Raw genomic sequence first — 15,829 nt, 5'->3', positions numbered from 1 at the left:
AGAGGCAAGAAGTCGCAGTCAAATTAGTAAGCATCAGCTCAGGAAAGAAAAAGACAGGCCCCAGAGAGCAAAGAGCCAGCGGAGGCTGCTGCATGCAGCCAGGATGCTCTTCACAGGACCATCAGCTTGGCCCACATCACAGGACCCTGAAGTTCCAGAACGAAACCGTCAGGATCCACGGAGTGCACACGGACTGCACACAGACTGCCAGGACCAGTGAGGAGGAGACACTAACTGGGAAATCGCAGGGGACCACGGTGCTAAATGGTGCTGATGTTCAGAAGCCAGTGGCACATGGCAGCCTCTGTGGCTTGTCCCTAGGAGTCAGTGCTCTCCCTGGGGATGCCACTACAGGCATTTTCTGGAAGGATATCTAAGGCTAGCAGTGGTCACCTTTTAAGGAGAGAGATCCAGAGTTGAGAGCAGAGGAGGATACAGGTCTTATTCCAGAACTCTCTATATCATTTAGATTTTATTACCATGGTCTTATGTCTCTTTTGTGTTTTAGTAGAAGTTCTTTCTTTAACCAAAATATTATTTGGAATAAAATAAGCATGAGCAAAGAGAAAAACGAAGGCAGAGGCTTGAAAAACACAAACTTCAGTCAGAAAACAGCCAGATCCGTGCCTTCGCCCCCTCTCTTGTGCCACCAGGCTGCTGTGTGTTTCCACATTCTTCAGTGTGCAAACCCAGTGACCATCCAGGGCCAACCTGCCCTGGGTCTGGTGGGCTGCATCCTGCTCAATGGCACTGGGTGCTTAAGATCAGGGTCCCGGGGCTGACTTCCAATTATAACCTGCACTACTCGTGAATCTCAGGCAGTCTCAGTCCCAGCTCACAGAACTAGCAGGACAGCAGGAAGACAGCGTGGGCTAAGCAGTTGCTGCTGAGCTGGGACAGCCATAGCTCTTCAGAGTGCCTCGCTGTGTGGGCTTGTTCTGATGCTAGACAGGATACACTTTAATTGCATATCTTATTCGCGAGATGGGACCCTCAGCTGCCAGCCAGGATGGCCTGGGGCTCCAGTGAGTAAGAAATGCCAAGGATGTAGGAGATAGGGGACAGTCCTAAGGTGGAGGAAGGCAAGCTACGGGGTAACACAGTCCTGCTGGTGAATATGACTGAGGGGCTACTGCAAACCGGAGAGATTTACCATCTGGTCTGACAGTAACTGCTCTATGGAGAACCTTGGACCCAATGGGAATGAACACCAGAGCCCTGTGGCGCAAATTTACCATATACACATATACACACACACACACACACACACACACACACCCTGCAACAGAGCCTCTTCACAAGGTTTTAATGTGAACATTTTTCAAAATGGAAAACAGAGAAAGAAAAAAAAAAACTAAAAATAACACAGAAAAAAAAAAACCTTGACAGTCTTTGCTGTAGACGTTGCTACTAAAGTATAAAACTGTGTTTACATGGGGGAGTTTTGTTCAATAGAGTGCAGATTCAGATTCAATGCACAAGCCTGGGAAATACCTTTGTAAAAAACACAAAGAGAGAGAAAGGGTAAGAAAATACCCAAAGTGTCTGAACATACAGAACCTGCTCTCGCTGTCTACAGAGGTATATCTTAATTTTAACCTTCATGCATTTTACTATACTGTTAAAATCCCCTGTGGGACCGTAAAGTATAACTGGCTTTCTCTTCATTCCCCTTCCTCAGAAACTCAACCTGTCTGGAGGGCTTGGCAGCATCTCCGGCAGGGGGTTCCCGCAGGAACCCTGTGTTTCAGGGGCTCCTTCCCTATGAATCGAGGCCCCGCCGACCACCTTGAAAGTCATTCGTTTCCTCAGAACCATCATATGGCTGATTTTATTTCTTTTCTTTCTTTTTTAATTATAACTTCCCTCCTCAGATAATCTTCAGTCCTTAATCTAGAAAACTTCAATCTGGGAGTTTCCCCTTCAACGTGCTTAAAGCCATCCCACAGTTAGAAGTTACTTACAAACAATAAATGCTAACACTCCAGTAAATGGTTCCCCCACCCACCCAAATCTTGGCAGGCGGCTTTTTAAAAGCCACGCGCTCTTCCCAGTCTCCAGCTCGGCTGCCTTACATGGCGGGATCCCTTTACCACGTGCCATAAATCAAGCTTTGAACTCAATGTGCTTTTCATATATTTCCATAGTACATGTGGGAGATTAAGGGAGGAAGTGGGTTTTCTCCCCATTTCTTTTTAAAGGGCCACCAAGAAATAGCTGCCATCTCTTTACTGTGGATTAAGTTGAACACTCAGAGGGGACCTCACAGACGACAGAGTAGGCAGAAGCAAAGACGAGGTGGTGAGGAATGTGTCATGCTTGTCTCTTTATTCCTGAGGACTGACACACAGCCTTGGACCACAGACTACTGGAGACACCCTCCGACTCCCAGGCAGTGGGCGGAGCCTTCCACATCAGAACAGAAGCCCAGGGAGCACATAATTCTGCTATAAGTCTAGCTCCACACATCTCTACCTATAGCCAAGCAGAAGGCCTGCATCACACTAAGCTTCAGGGGACCTTTAGGGGTGGATTCCCCCCCCCCTGCCTTCCATAACAAAAGTTAGGTAATTACTCAGACTTCTCCTTAAACAGTCCCTACCACACGTGGATGCTTGACTGGCCCGCTACAACAACAAAACATCCCAGAAATTCTACTACACTTGGGCCTCATCAGCAAAAGTTCAGGGTAGGTCTGGGTCAGAGAACCATGTCTTTCAGAGGCTGAGAGAAAGGCCAGGCTCAATGGGGGACAAGGAAGGCAGAAGATTCCTATGAATAAGCAGACTCCACATGGGGCAGCCACAATTATCCAGTTACCCAGATGTTTACAAGAACCAGGACACTGCAGCACTGGGTTGATACATCACAAAGGAGATTCCAGGTCATGGTGTTGAGCTGCTCAGCAGTGAGCAAGTCAGAACTTACTTTCACTGAGTTTGGGATACTCCAAGACCATGAATACATCACCCCGAGAGCAGCTCTGGAATCAAGGGTTCCTCCATCCCAGCCCTAATGACCATATGCCTCAAAGGCATTAAAAAATTGTTCTCTGATTTTCTCAGCTGCCCATGTCAGTGGTTGAGGCTGGGAACAGACACCACAGTCCCTTGTGAGACTGAGTAGGCTATGGATTCATCTGGACATGGCCAACCAATAGCTGATTCTCCATCTTGTCCTATCCAAGCTTCTGACTTCAGAAGAAGAGCTGACACACCCTGGAAAACCTTCTCAACAAACATGGCACCCCTGCCTTAAGCAAGGCTTCCTCTGTCCACCTGTACCCCCATACTCCCTGACAAGGGACTTGTGGAAGTAACAAGGCAAATCCCTCCCCTTGGACTCAGGGCTATACAAAGACCATTTCTCATTGGCCACCGATGGTCCAATTGGCTCACAAGGTGCTTCTTCGGGTTGGCTACTGCCATTTAACACCCTAAGTACCAAGAAGTAAGAAGTAAGAGAGCGGGTGCCTACAAAGTGTTCAGTCCTGGCCTTGGAAGGGAGGGATGAATCCCCATTATAGGGAGATCCTACAGGCTTCCTACCTGCTTATAAAGTTACTTTTCTTTCTCCAAGAATCAAAGTATACAAAAGTCTCCCCAAATCAATGTTTACTTTTAAAAAGGCTATAAAAAATTTGATATTGAAACAAACAAACAAACAAACAAAAAACTCTACTTCTTTGCCTTAGAAAAATAACATATCTGCTTTAAACAAGGGCTGGGCAGGGAAGTAAACATCAAGAAGGAGAAAGAAGGGCTGAGAAGGAGATGGTTCAAAGGATAAATGGCCTTCCTTGACCTGAAAGCAATCTCTAGGACCTACATTTAAAAAAAAGAAGAAGAAAGCAGGCCCTGGGGCTCACAGGCCAGACAGCCTAGACGACTTGGCTAGTTCCAGGCCAATGAGTGAGAAACTCTACATTGAAAACCAAAAGAGGTAGGGAGTGGACCACATCTGATAAATGACACCTAAGGTTATCATTTTGCTGCAGCACACATCTGCACACACCTACACATCTGCATGCACAAATGCAGCAAGAGTAAACATAGCAACGAAGACAAGGGTGAATCGCGTGGAGAGAGCCTGTGATTCTCCACGCTGTGAAGGTCAAGAATCAAGGCCAGGAGGATCAAACGTGGATGTGAAGCTGTATCATACGGGAGCTCAGGCTAGCACAGAAGGAAGCCCAGCCTCTGAATGCCTGGGAGCACCAGTCCTCCAGACATCTGATTACAGGCTCATCTGTCGCCAGGTAAAAGGCATGCTTGGCATCCCTGTGGTATGCACTCTGTCATTAACCTATCTCCAGGCCTTTGTGGGACTTTTCCCTCCAGCCACAGCCCAATACCCTCTTTATCCTGACACAAGATAAACATCTCCTCCTCCCCGAAGTAGGCTGTGCTTTGGGAAGAGCTGTAGCACACTCTAGAAAATGCTGGGGTCCATCAACACCTCTTTAACCCATTTATCTCCCAGAGACTTATTTATCCAGAAGGCCTGGTACCCACACACTTTTCTTATACAACGTGACCCCGCTGAAATATTTCAAAAGGACCTTGCAGTTAATGGCAAATGGGCAGGCTTTATCTGACATGAAACTGTTTGATTTATTAGTAGTATTACTATTAACATTAGTATTAGTAAGTAGTATTAGTATTATTGGTGATGATGGGGTTGGGCAGGCTAGGCAAACACTCTACACTCAGCTACAACCCCATTCCAAGAATCCTGGAGTAGGCCCACGCACTAAATTGGGTGCCTGGTTTAAGCTGTGCATTTAGTAATGACAATGAATGCAAGAGGAGGGAAATGACAAGAAACCCAAAGTTTCCCTTTGTTGCACAGGGAATATTAGAAGAATGGAGGGCTCGGGGGGAGATGGATAACGAAGACAGTCATTGGGCCAAAGAGAGGAAAACTCGATGAGCACGTGTGTCAACGGGACCTCGGGGGCAGCTGCCTTCTCCACAGGAAGCGACAGGAAGAACACGACAGCCAATGTGAAACTTCTTTAAAAGATGCTGGAGCCAACAAGATGGCTTCTCAGGTAACAAACAGTGCTCAATACCAAGAGCCCTACCTGCTTGATTCCTCCCTGGCTCCCATGGAAGTTGTCCTCTGGGCACCATAGACATGCTATGCCATGTGCATGCCCACATGCAAATTCACACACACACACACACACACACACACGCACACACACACACACGCTGCATAAACAAAAAAAAAGTAAGAAGAGTTTTCTTTAAAAGTGATGAGGACTAAAGAGATAGCCCAGTGATTAAGAGCACTTACTGCTCTTGCAGAGGACCCAAGTTCTAGTTCCAGCACCCACATCAGACAGTTTGAAACTACCTGTAACTCTAACTACAAGAAATCCAATGCCCTCTCCAGGCAACCCAAGAGTTCCTGCACACATATAAACATACATACACATAAATAGAGATGCATTTTTAAAAACGATGAATTATGGACCAATGTCCTCGCCACACCATTACAGATTTCACTTGCTCCCCAATTATTAAAACAAATAATGGAGATGGGGACACCACTCCCTTTATTTAAACCCCCTATGCCATAGTTCCAATGTGTAAGCAGTAGTTCAGCTGAACCTTCTGACTGTATGTTTCTGATCTCTACTTGAAACAATAAAGCAAAGAAAACTAAAGTCTCTTTCTTGCCATGGCGAAAGCGCCATCTGAATATCCAAGCCCGGCTCCCAAAGAGGCAAGGTCTCCCAGGCATTGCTGATCTTCCTACAGACTCCTGTCCTTGAATCTTACCACCAACCCCAGGACAGGACCTCCAGAGAAACTGCCCCTCCCTCGGAGCAACTCTGATTGCACCCTGCTGTGCTTTCTTCCTTTAAAATTAGACCCCGCCCACCCACCCCAGTGACCTGAGGCTCTAAGTTCCCAGTGCTGATGGATCCCTTGCACAGTAACAGGTTATGCTGAACTTCATAGTCGTTAGAGGGGGAAATCAAGGCAGAGGAAAAGATCTGGGAGCTGGCTGGGTGGTAACGGGGAGTAAGTTTCTTCAAACTCTTTATCTACTTTCTGTTACCTGTCTCCGCAGGGGGATGCGCTTGGTCAGTTTGTGCACAGCCGGCTGGCTGCTGAAGTCCGGCTTCTTGGTTGTGGTCTTCATTCGGCACAAGATGACTGTCACCACCATGCAGGCAATTAAGAAGACCCCTATGCAGTAAATAGCTATTTCCAGGTAATCTGGTGAAGCTGTGATCTCCTTTTCTCTCACCGGCGCTAGATTGCAGATCACAGAATAGGAACAAATGAGTAGGCCACAGAGTTAGGATACCGGAGGGATGCATCATAGCGTAGCTAACGGAATCACTCCAAAGGCCAACAAGGGCTTCCCCATCAATAAGTCAATGCAGAGGGATATTCAGGGGCACAATAGCCGTGCGCCTCCCGCCTGGGTCTCTCCAAATGCTAACAAACAGTCAAGGGCTCCTCAGTTAATCACCACAGCCCAGATAGCCACCTTCTCTAGAAAGGCATTTCTGTGATCAGTGATCAGCATAGCTGATACCAAGCTGTAATAGGAGGTTACAAGGCCACATTCGCGAGGCCCCTGGATAGAGCAGGACACCCAGTCCCCACCACAGGAAGCTCTGGCGATGTTGCCGCTAAACACAAACCAAACTGAGAATTGTTCAAAAGAAGCATGTCCACTTTGTTTCTAAAGAGATGGGGACGATGCTTTGTTGTTCCTAAGGAGGGCACTTCAAGGGAAGGCTCAACGGGGCCCCAGAGGACCACAGCTCCACGTGGACTTTACAGCCATCTAATAGGCTGGCCCAAAACATTTTGGTGAGTCCCTTCACACTGTCCAGAATATTATCCAATTAAACAATCAGATGCATCAACCATGAGACAGTCACATATATAATACATAATATATAATACCTAATAACCACTAAAGTGTTTGTATATCAAGTTACATTAACTTGTTACTGAACCTTTAAAAAAACATAGCACCGCATATGGGTAGAGATGTGACTGACTTAGCACGTTCTTTGGTCAGCTCTATCGTCCCCTCTTTGGTCCTCAGATGGTCCACCTACAAGCAGTGTATTCCAAACAGTATATCCTCAAGCTGCGCTTCCTCAAGGGAACCGTGCTATCAGGCAAGTTGGGCACTTACAGAGCACAGCATTGCGAGTATAAGCAAGCTCAACAGGAGAGGCATCTCCATTTCAAGAATACATACTCACAGAGCAGATTCATAACCAAAGGGAAGACGGGTGCAATGGTTATTATTTTAGAGCTTATATATTTTAATCAGAAAAACTACTCTCTGCAAAGACAGTCAAAACTCTCAGCAGTGCAGCACAAAACGAAACGACCGATTTACTTTTTTTTACAAGCCATAAAACAAGCATGCAGTACGCATGGTCCTCTAGAAACAAGGCATTAATAACTGAAGTAGACAAGCATCATTAGCCGCGATATACGGTCTATGCAGTTTTCCAAGGGAAATGCAAGGCAAAGCATGAGCGAGGGCAGCACTCGTCAAGAAAGTTGGACTAGAACAGAGGCACGGGTTAGAGACTTGGACAGCAAGGGGCTTCGTTGATGTTGATTTCTCTAGAAGGCAGAAATAACATCAAGCCCGAGACGGCCTAGGCATGCGCTGCAGTCAAAGCAAACTGAAAGTCCACCCTAGCGAGGCATGCAGCAAGCCACCGGATTCCCAAGGTAACACACTGCTTCTGCACACCTGCATCCAGAGGTGCTTCCCAGGCACCCTGATCTACATCTAGCTGTACTCAAATGAAATGTAAGCAAGGTGGACCGAGAGGCATCAAACCACATGGGGGAATATTTTTAGCAAAGTGAGATTTGCAATGGGAAAAAAAAAATGACTTTGAATTTCACAAGTAATTTTGACTTCCCTCTTAGGAGTAGCTCATTGAATCATCAGCTTAAGGATTCACTAAAATTACGAGATCCCTTTGGGTTTTAAAGGTGAAATTTGACTCGACATACGAGTATGGAATCTCCTTGTACATGAATATCTAAGGTGGTTTCAAATCCCTGGGGGTCACTTTGAATATTTATTTTCTTTGCATCTTTATGCAATAGATAAAAGGGACTATTTCTAAGAACAGAAGCTGTGTTAATTTTATAGCAATCAACCAAGAAAAGAGAAAAACCCACGGAGAGAAAGAGCAGTATGTACCTGGCAGAACTGTCAACCATGCAGAGTGAAAGGATATCCCAATAGAATTACCCGCCAAGCACGTATATTCCCCAGCATCCTCAAAAGTTACATTCCGAATATAGAGAACCTCAATCTCTTTGTCCGTGGTGTTAACACCGGCAGCCTAGAAAACAAAGGAAGCGAGAAAAAGGCTAGACATAGGAATGATTGTGGAGGGGGCCTTGGAACCAAGAGGCCTCGTACCAGCGGCTCCAGGGGGTACCGGCCATCAGGAGATTCCGACTGCAGCCCATCCACAAAGCCCACAACCAAGAGACATCGGCCAGCTCACCTCTGCAGGCCCGTCACCACACCGGCGTCACCACCTAGACATGCATGCAATTGAACACATGGAAAAATGAGCCCACAGAGTTCTCTGACTGTTTGCACTTGGGTTTGGGGGGTGGTTTTTCCAAAAAGTTTGTGGCCCAGAGGGGCTAATCTGGATTCTGGTCCTGCTGGATGCAAACTCCCACTGTGAGGAAAGGGAAGGTTCTCGGCCGGCCGTGATGGAACAAAACATGGGCGATAAGCTGTGAGGTAGTCGGCTCACACATTCCTTGGGCTCCATGGGAACCAAGGTGGGAGGTTATCTTAGCAGAGTTTGGTTAATTTCTCTCAGGCTATTATCATCTTGTCTTACAGAAAAACTGGAATTTCTTTTGTTTCCTTTTTTAATATGAATGTCTGAATGTGGCTACTTCAGTATCACCGAGTCACACATTCATGAGACGATCATCAGCCTCCAGTGTTGGATAGGACCGGGTATGGAATCAACACAAATAAACACAAGTTTCGCTTGGTGAATCCTATCATGCGAGCGTTTCTCTACACGACCAGCATAAAAAGCAATGTGAGTCCTGCCGATTAGACAGATACTGCAGACTCAATGCATGCAAACTCGAGGTTCACATGGTACTCAGACAGCGATCCCGGGAAGGATGCAGTCCAAACACGACAGACCAGAAAGGAGGGCTTGAAAACCGGGTGGGGGTGGACGATAATCTTCAAGCACTTTGAACATTGTGGGCATTTTTCCATGGCTGCTGGCGTGGTGCCAGCTGCACCACCAAAGAAAGATCATTATAAATATACCAAGGCCACAAGAGTTATTCTAGAAGCTGCCTGCTGCCTCCCAAAGCACCGAGTCTTTTCAACTTCTATATCCAGTTTTCTTTTAAAAAAAAACAAAAAACAAAAGCAAAACACAAACACAAAAACGTTGTTACCTTGCTGTTTGGGCAGGACAGTGAGCCAGGCAGACTGGTTGGCCTGCCCTATATAATTGGAGACCTTACATATATATTCCCCAGCATCCATCTCCGTCACATTGAACAGAGCCAGCACTTCTGCATTGGAGCTATTTATCCCCGAGTGCTAGAACAGACATAGGAAAACAATATAATGGCCAACCGGGAAGGACTCGGTGCTGCCTATGGTCCCACCACCAACACACCACAAGAAAACAATCTCCATTAATTACTTCTAAAGGGCTGTGGGTGGGGGAGGAACAAAATGAGTCGAGCGGTGGCGAACAGCAGTGATCTGATAGTGTAGGGGGAAAAGGGCGAACAGTCGGTGGGATGGGTGTTGCTCTCCCAGCTGGCCGGCTGTCTCCAGCACTTTGGATCCTGGGTATGGCTGGCTAGAGAGAAGACTTATTGGTTGTGAGTTCTTCATTCGCCCCCTGTCGCTCCTACGGTTGTAAGAGGAAGACTATACTTTGTGAGTACACCCCCTGTGAGCATGGTAGACAGGCAGGCATGGCTTAGAATTGACAACGCAGACCTAGCTCACCATGCTGGAGGGGAAGCTAGACCTGGAAACTAAAGAGACTGAAGCCACAAAAATGGGAACTTGAGGAAGAAAAAAAAATGTCTTTTAAGGATAAGTACAGAGAAAAGGGAGTTCTCCTCATTCATTATTTTACAGGCGCAGAAAGACAATCACACGAAAATCACAAAGAGGTGAGAGAGAATGTTTTGAAAAAGAAAATCATTGTTCCTAAAAGGTGGCTACTAAAATTTGATTCTAATAAATATGATATCAAACAGCATAAAATGTAGAACAACATCAGAATAACATTGGCACAGTGTCTAGAGCTTGTCAGTTGTTCCCCTCTATTCCGTCCCATTTACTCTGCACACTGCCTTGCAAGCTGCACCTCCGACCCCGGTTTTGAAGATATACCGTCCGGTTAACCCTCACTAGCATCTCCTGTAAGACCTCAGGGCTGACCAAAACAGCTGAATCCACCAATTGCATAGGAGCAATTCCCCTACTCCACAGCCCTCTTCAGAACTATTACTAGCAGGCCTGGTGGCTACTAGTTACTTAACATACTCTACTGACTAGCCCATAAAGAGACCAATCTCTGAAACCCAACAGGAAGTCAAAGAATCTGGCCGAAACCCCAAGGGAGCCCTCACTGTAGGCCCCTTGGGATCCAGAAAGTCCTCACCTTCAGGACCTTGAGGTAGGGCAGACCATCGGGCCCGTATTTACTGCCGTTCTTTTCAACATGCTTGATCCACTGGATGTGGGGCTGGGCGTCGCTGTAAACTTTGCAGACGAACTCCACATCCCCTCCGACCACCGCAGAGGCATTTGCAGGCAGTCCAGCTTGGAGGATGGGCCGGTGTGGTGATCGCTCTGACGGAGAGAGGCGATGGGAGGGGGAGAGAAAGCAATAAATGAGTTGTGTTGTCCAGGAGGCTGTCGGGGAACTCCAGCCAAAAAGGCCTCCGATCTGCTGGCTGACTCCTTTGGAATAACACGGGGGGGGGGGGGGGCCCATGCACAACACAAACGACTTCAAAGCGGATCGCTGGAGCACACCCCTTGTAAAGGGTACTTATTTTCAGAATTCAGAAAAGCACGTACTACACCGCAAGCTACAGGTTACCTAGTGAACGAGGGGAAGTTCTTTACTTCAGCCATCGGTGAGTCGGATGGAGCTGGTGGAAGGAGCTTACTCGCCTATCTGGCTTGAGATGATACCCAGATTCACTTTGGATGTAATTTAGACAGCATGGGCATGTGACATGGCTAACTTGTCAGGTCACGCTGACCATCAAGAGAGGTTCTTCTATGCATGGTCTCTCCCAGTTCATTGCTAAGAAGGTCTGAGAAGTCTTATATCCCCCACTTTAAAAATTGCAAACTAATGCCCCAAGTGAGGTTGAAACCAAACTAACTGGATCCTTCTTTTTATCATGACACAGACGCCATTCCGTGGTCTTTTCTTTAGTTGTTCGTTTATTTGACAAGTACCAAGTGTCACTAAGTGTCAGGCACCCGATGTATATACGTAGATATTCCTTAGCTTTCTCAGGTGTGGCACTAAAGAAACACAGGGACAGACCCGTTTTCAGGCTGAGTTTCACAGTATCGGAGGAACCCCACGGGAAGATGCTTGGCCATTCTTTTCTAGCCTCAGAGAAGAATCTCAACAAAGCACACTCCTCCTCGTCTTACACCAGAAGGTTCCTCTCCAGACGAGAGGTGTTCTCAGCAGACATCCAGAGAGGGATCGGGTCAGGTGTGCTGGCAACTATATGAGGTGCCTCAAGAAACTAAGTAATAGCCAATTAAAACTGAACTAAGAACTTTCTCCAAAGACATGCAAATGGCTAACAAGCAGTTGGAATGATGCTTAGCATTTGTAATCATTGGGAAAATGCAAATCAAAACAATCATTTAAAATGTAATAAGACCAGAACTATTGAGGGCTTGGAGAGCGAGTGAGGCCCTGTACCACTTTCTGTACTAGGGTAAGTATCGGAAGTCTGAAGTAAAGACCAAAGCAAGTCATCTGATCCAGCAACCCTCACTTCAGTGAAGATCAGAGAGAAACACATGTATCACAGAACTAATCACAACCACCAAGATTTTAATTTGATCAACAGAAGAATGGGTAAAATAAAAACTCTGGTCTCTATAGACAATGGAGAAACTGCCTTGAAAAGAAGGGGATCGTGCAATTTGATGCCGACGGACAGCAGGAGTGGACCCGGAGGACACTATGATAGACAAAATTCATCAGTCACTGGGCAGATACTGTTTGACCCCACTACTAGGAGAGACATAAAACTCTCAAATCCATATACCAAAGGAATAGAATAGTGGTGGCCAGGGATGGAGAAGAGAGGAAAAACAAAGTCTAATCGTAGAATGCAAACTTTCAGCCACGTAAGATGAAGACATCCGAGAGATCTGGTCTACCCATGACTGAAGATAAGGTTAAAGCTACATTAGGAGTCCACCACACATAACTGCTCTTACAACAGTAAAACGATTGACTGAATGGACAAATGAATGAATAATCGAGTTAAAAAGAAAGAATTCACAGACTGGGCTGCTGTTTGATCTCAAATACAAAAGCACCGTCATTACAAATTTACTGGAACCTTCCCCACAGCAGCGCTATCAATGTCCACACGCCATCCAGTCACTAATCCCGTCACAAGCGCACGCTGATACACTCCAACACTTCCCCTTTCCTCGTTCTCCAACCACGAGTTCCACTGTGCCAGCTTAACAAAGACAGTTCAGACAGAGCTGGGCATGGTGGCACACACCTGTCACCTCAGCACTTGGGAGGCAGAGGCAGGTGGATCTCTGTGAGTTCGAGGCCACCCTGGTCTACAGAGTGAGTTCCAGTCAAAGCTACAATGATAAGACCCTGCCTCATAACAACAACAACAAAAAAAAAATAGTTAAGAGAAACAAGAAGAATGCCTAATACCAGCCCAACAATGGCCCCATGTTTGAGGTTCCCTGTGCACTGGGCTGGAAGCAGCAACTAGAATGATGGATCTACAAGTCTTTTTGTATCAGGGGCCTTCCCAATGAAAATATCATCCTGTGGAATTTGCTGAACCAGAGCCAGACCATTTACAAACTGACTCTACTCCATAAGCCCGTTGCTGGCCCTTAAGGAGCTTTTTAAAAAGAAAGAAAGTTTGAGCACATTTCATTCTGGAATCTTCCATCACTTCATAGACACCTATATTTCCATACAATAAAGATAAGAATTTCAGAGCCCTCCGCAAAGAGTCATTCACCTGCCCCTTCATCTCCCACAGAGATTGAGCAAAGAACAGAGAAGCTAGACTGGTCGTTTTTTGTGATTAGAAAAAAAAAAAAGTCTCAAAGCTTCATTTCTTCACACATCACAGGAAACTCTCCACTCTTTGGGATGGTGTACTGCTTCTAGGGTGGACCAGAGGGACTTGTGTGCCACAGGGAATAAATGGAGTCTGCTTTAATCCCAGCTGGGCCCATTAATGCGGGAAGTCCCCTCATGCATGTATCCTCTGTCTTCACCAAGCCTATGTCCCAGGAGTTCTACCAGCAGGATGGAAGCCCTCGGCTGGGCTGGTTGCTGTTCATTTCTACCCCTCAAATATCAAGGTCAGTTCCTTCCCATAAAAGAAGGAATTGTAGGGCTGAGGTCATGGCTCTGTCAATCAAGCACCTTCTACATAAGCTTGAGGGTCTGAGTTCAAGCCTCTAGGCGATACATTTAAAAAGTCAGGGGTGACAGCACGTGCCTGAGAGAAACTGGAGAAGTGGAGAGGGGAGGGTCCTTGGAATGCCACGGCCTGCCTCGACAAATCTGTGAGTTCCAGGTTCAATGGGAGACTAAGGAACATCCGTCTCTAGCCTCCACAAATGTATACACATATGTACCTACACACACACACACGCACTTGCACAGACAGACACACACACACACATACACAGATAGGTGTTTATGCAGATATGTTAGAGACCAGAGGAAGGCACTACATCCCCTGAAGCTGGAGTTATGGGCAGTTGTGAGCCCCATCATAAGTTCTAGGAACTGAACTTGGGGGTCCTCTGTAAAAAATAGCGCGCTCTCTCTCTCTTTCTCTCTCTCCAGATCCAAGGAAGGAATTTTAAGCGTCAGTTCATTCCTTGCCTTGGTTTTCCAATTTTGCATTCACAGGCATTCTTTTGTGCATGTATGCACACGTGTGAGCGGTATCCCTGTTGACAGTCTTTCTCGAGAAACAGAAGTACTACGGGATCCCTCAGGTTCTGAGCCAGATTGACTGAATTTCACGGCAGGCCTTTTTCCTCAGCCATACTTGTTTCTAATAAACGGTCTCACTGCAAACACTACACACGTAATACCGAATAACACTGCCTGTGAACAAGGAGTGCTTTCAGAACGCAACATCTCCTCCCGAGCCAGCCCTGGGCAGGGAATCCGTCGCTGGGGCAACACTGGCAGGGCCTGGTCCAGAGCTTGCAGTCTTGTTTTACTTGCGGTCAAAGGGCTGCTGAGCTCCGGTTATTAAGTTATTCCAAGCTATCCGGACTATTTTCACCCAAAGGGAAAAAAGAGACCTTTGCAATGGTTCAATGTTATTGCATGTGCAAATTATAGCAAGTCGAATGTTAGAGCTTGCAGTCTTGAATCCATCTTTTCAAATTTTCTCACCTTATGTGAAATAACCTCCTAACTACTCCCTCTCCCCTCTCAGCTCTTTCTCACTTTGGGCAGAAAAACTGCAAGGACGGTTGCTGTGTAATAGAAACCTTACACCGTCTCCCCAAACTTCTTACAGCTGCGCTCAGTATAAAATGAAACCTCGGAGAATGTTATTTAAAATGTTTTTAAAAAGTCAGTAGGCCTCATGTTTCATTTCTCCACATCAGGCTTTGATTTCCTTTGCAACCTTAGTCTCTGCCCTTAAACAAGTCAAAGAATGAGGCCTGAAACGTCTTGGAAAAGGACCCAGGATGCCAACTTCTGCCAAGTACCACGCTCCTCTTCTCGTCCTCCTCAACCATCGATCTTCCACTGGCGTCCGTAGACCCTTAACAACAGCTATGGGGCCACCAGGGTTGGGGGTGCACACCTGGAATCCCAGCACTCAGAAGCCCGAGAGAGAGGAGGACCACAAATCCAAGCTCAATGTGGGCTACATAGTGAGTCCTTGTCCAAAAAAGGGGGGGGCAGACAACAACCACCAGGAAGTTGGATAAAAATAAAAATAGGTGGAGAACTTCTGGAAAGTTGGGGTGCAAGCAAGTCAGATGAGGAAGCTTGGCAAAGTAGGTGGCCTTTCCCGTGGATATAGGAGAAGAGGGTGAGGGCCCCAGAATGACAGTCCTCCAAATAGCTCCCCTGAACCTCATCTAGCCTCAAACAAATCAAGGCCCGTGGGTCTGCGACTTTCCATAGCGTCCTGCAATAAAAGGGTTAGTCTGAATTATTTCTGGATGAGAGACCAGCGCCCAGTGCTGGCTCAGCTCTTCTCCGTGACAACAAGGATCACATCCCCTCCAGTAGGCAGGATTTACAGGGTGAGGCAAGCTTCTCTTATAGCATGTTGAACTCGCAGATATTATAGAAAACACATTTTTTCTCTTTCCAGGGGAATGAAATAAATACGCAGAAGGCAGATAGGCCGACGGGCAGCTTACCTCTATTTCCTGACTGCAGTTTAAACAGTTACAATTTGGACTTACAGGTTGTAGATATGTGGACCCAAAAGGGGGAGGGGGAAAGAGGGAGGGGCTTTCAAATAACCATCTGAGGTTCCTGTGTGAATTTCAAATT

The 15,829-nt window shown here is 46.5% G+C and overlaps 1 protein-coding gene across 9 annotated transcripts in view; it reads right to left on the bottom strand.

Moving 5' to 3' along the window:
- Fgfr2 (fibroblast growth factor receptor 2) overlaps positions 1-15,829 on the bottom strand; it is a 103,970-nt gene that overhangs the window by 26,902 nt on the left and 61,239 nt on the right. For 3 of the 9 annotated variants that reach the window (XM_057777580.1, XM_057777584.1, XM_057777586.1), the window contains 3 exons: positions 10,694-10,884; positions 9,462-9,609; positions 6,067-6,269 (listed from right to left, as the gene is read on the bottom strand). In XM_057777580.1, the coding sequence (XP_057633563.1) occupies positions 6,067-6,269; positions 9,462-9,609; positions 10,694-10,884 (542 nt within the window). Of the gene's footprint in view, positions 1-6,066; positions 6,270-8,211; positions 8,357-9,461; positions 9,610-10,693; positions 10,885-15,829 lie in introns of all 9 variants that reach the window. The other 6 variants (XM_057777581.1, XM_057777585.1, XM_057777587.1 and 3 more) reach the window with 3 other exon arrangements.

This window comes from Chionomys nivalis, chromosome 8 (genome assembly GCF_950005125.1).
Source record: "Chionomys nivalis chromosome 8, mChiNiv1.1, whole genome shotgun sequence".
NCBI lineage: Eukaryota > Metazoa > Chordata > Mammalia > Rodentia > Cricetidae > Chionomys > Chionomys nivalis.
This window is presented reverse-complemented; position numbering and strand designations above follow the sequence as displayed.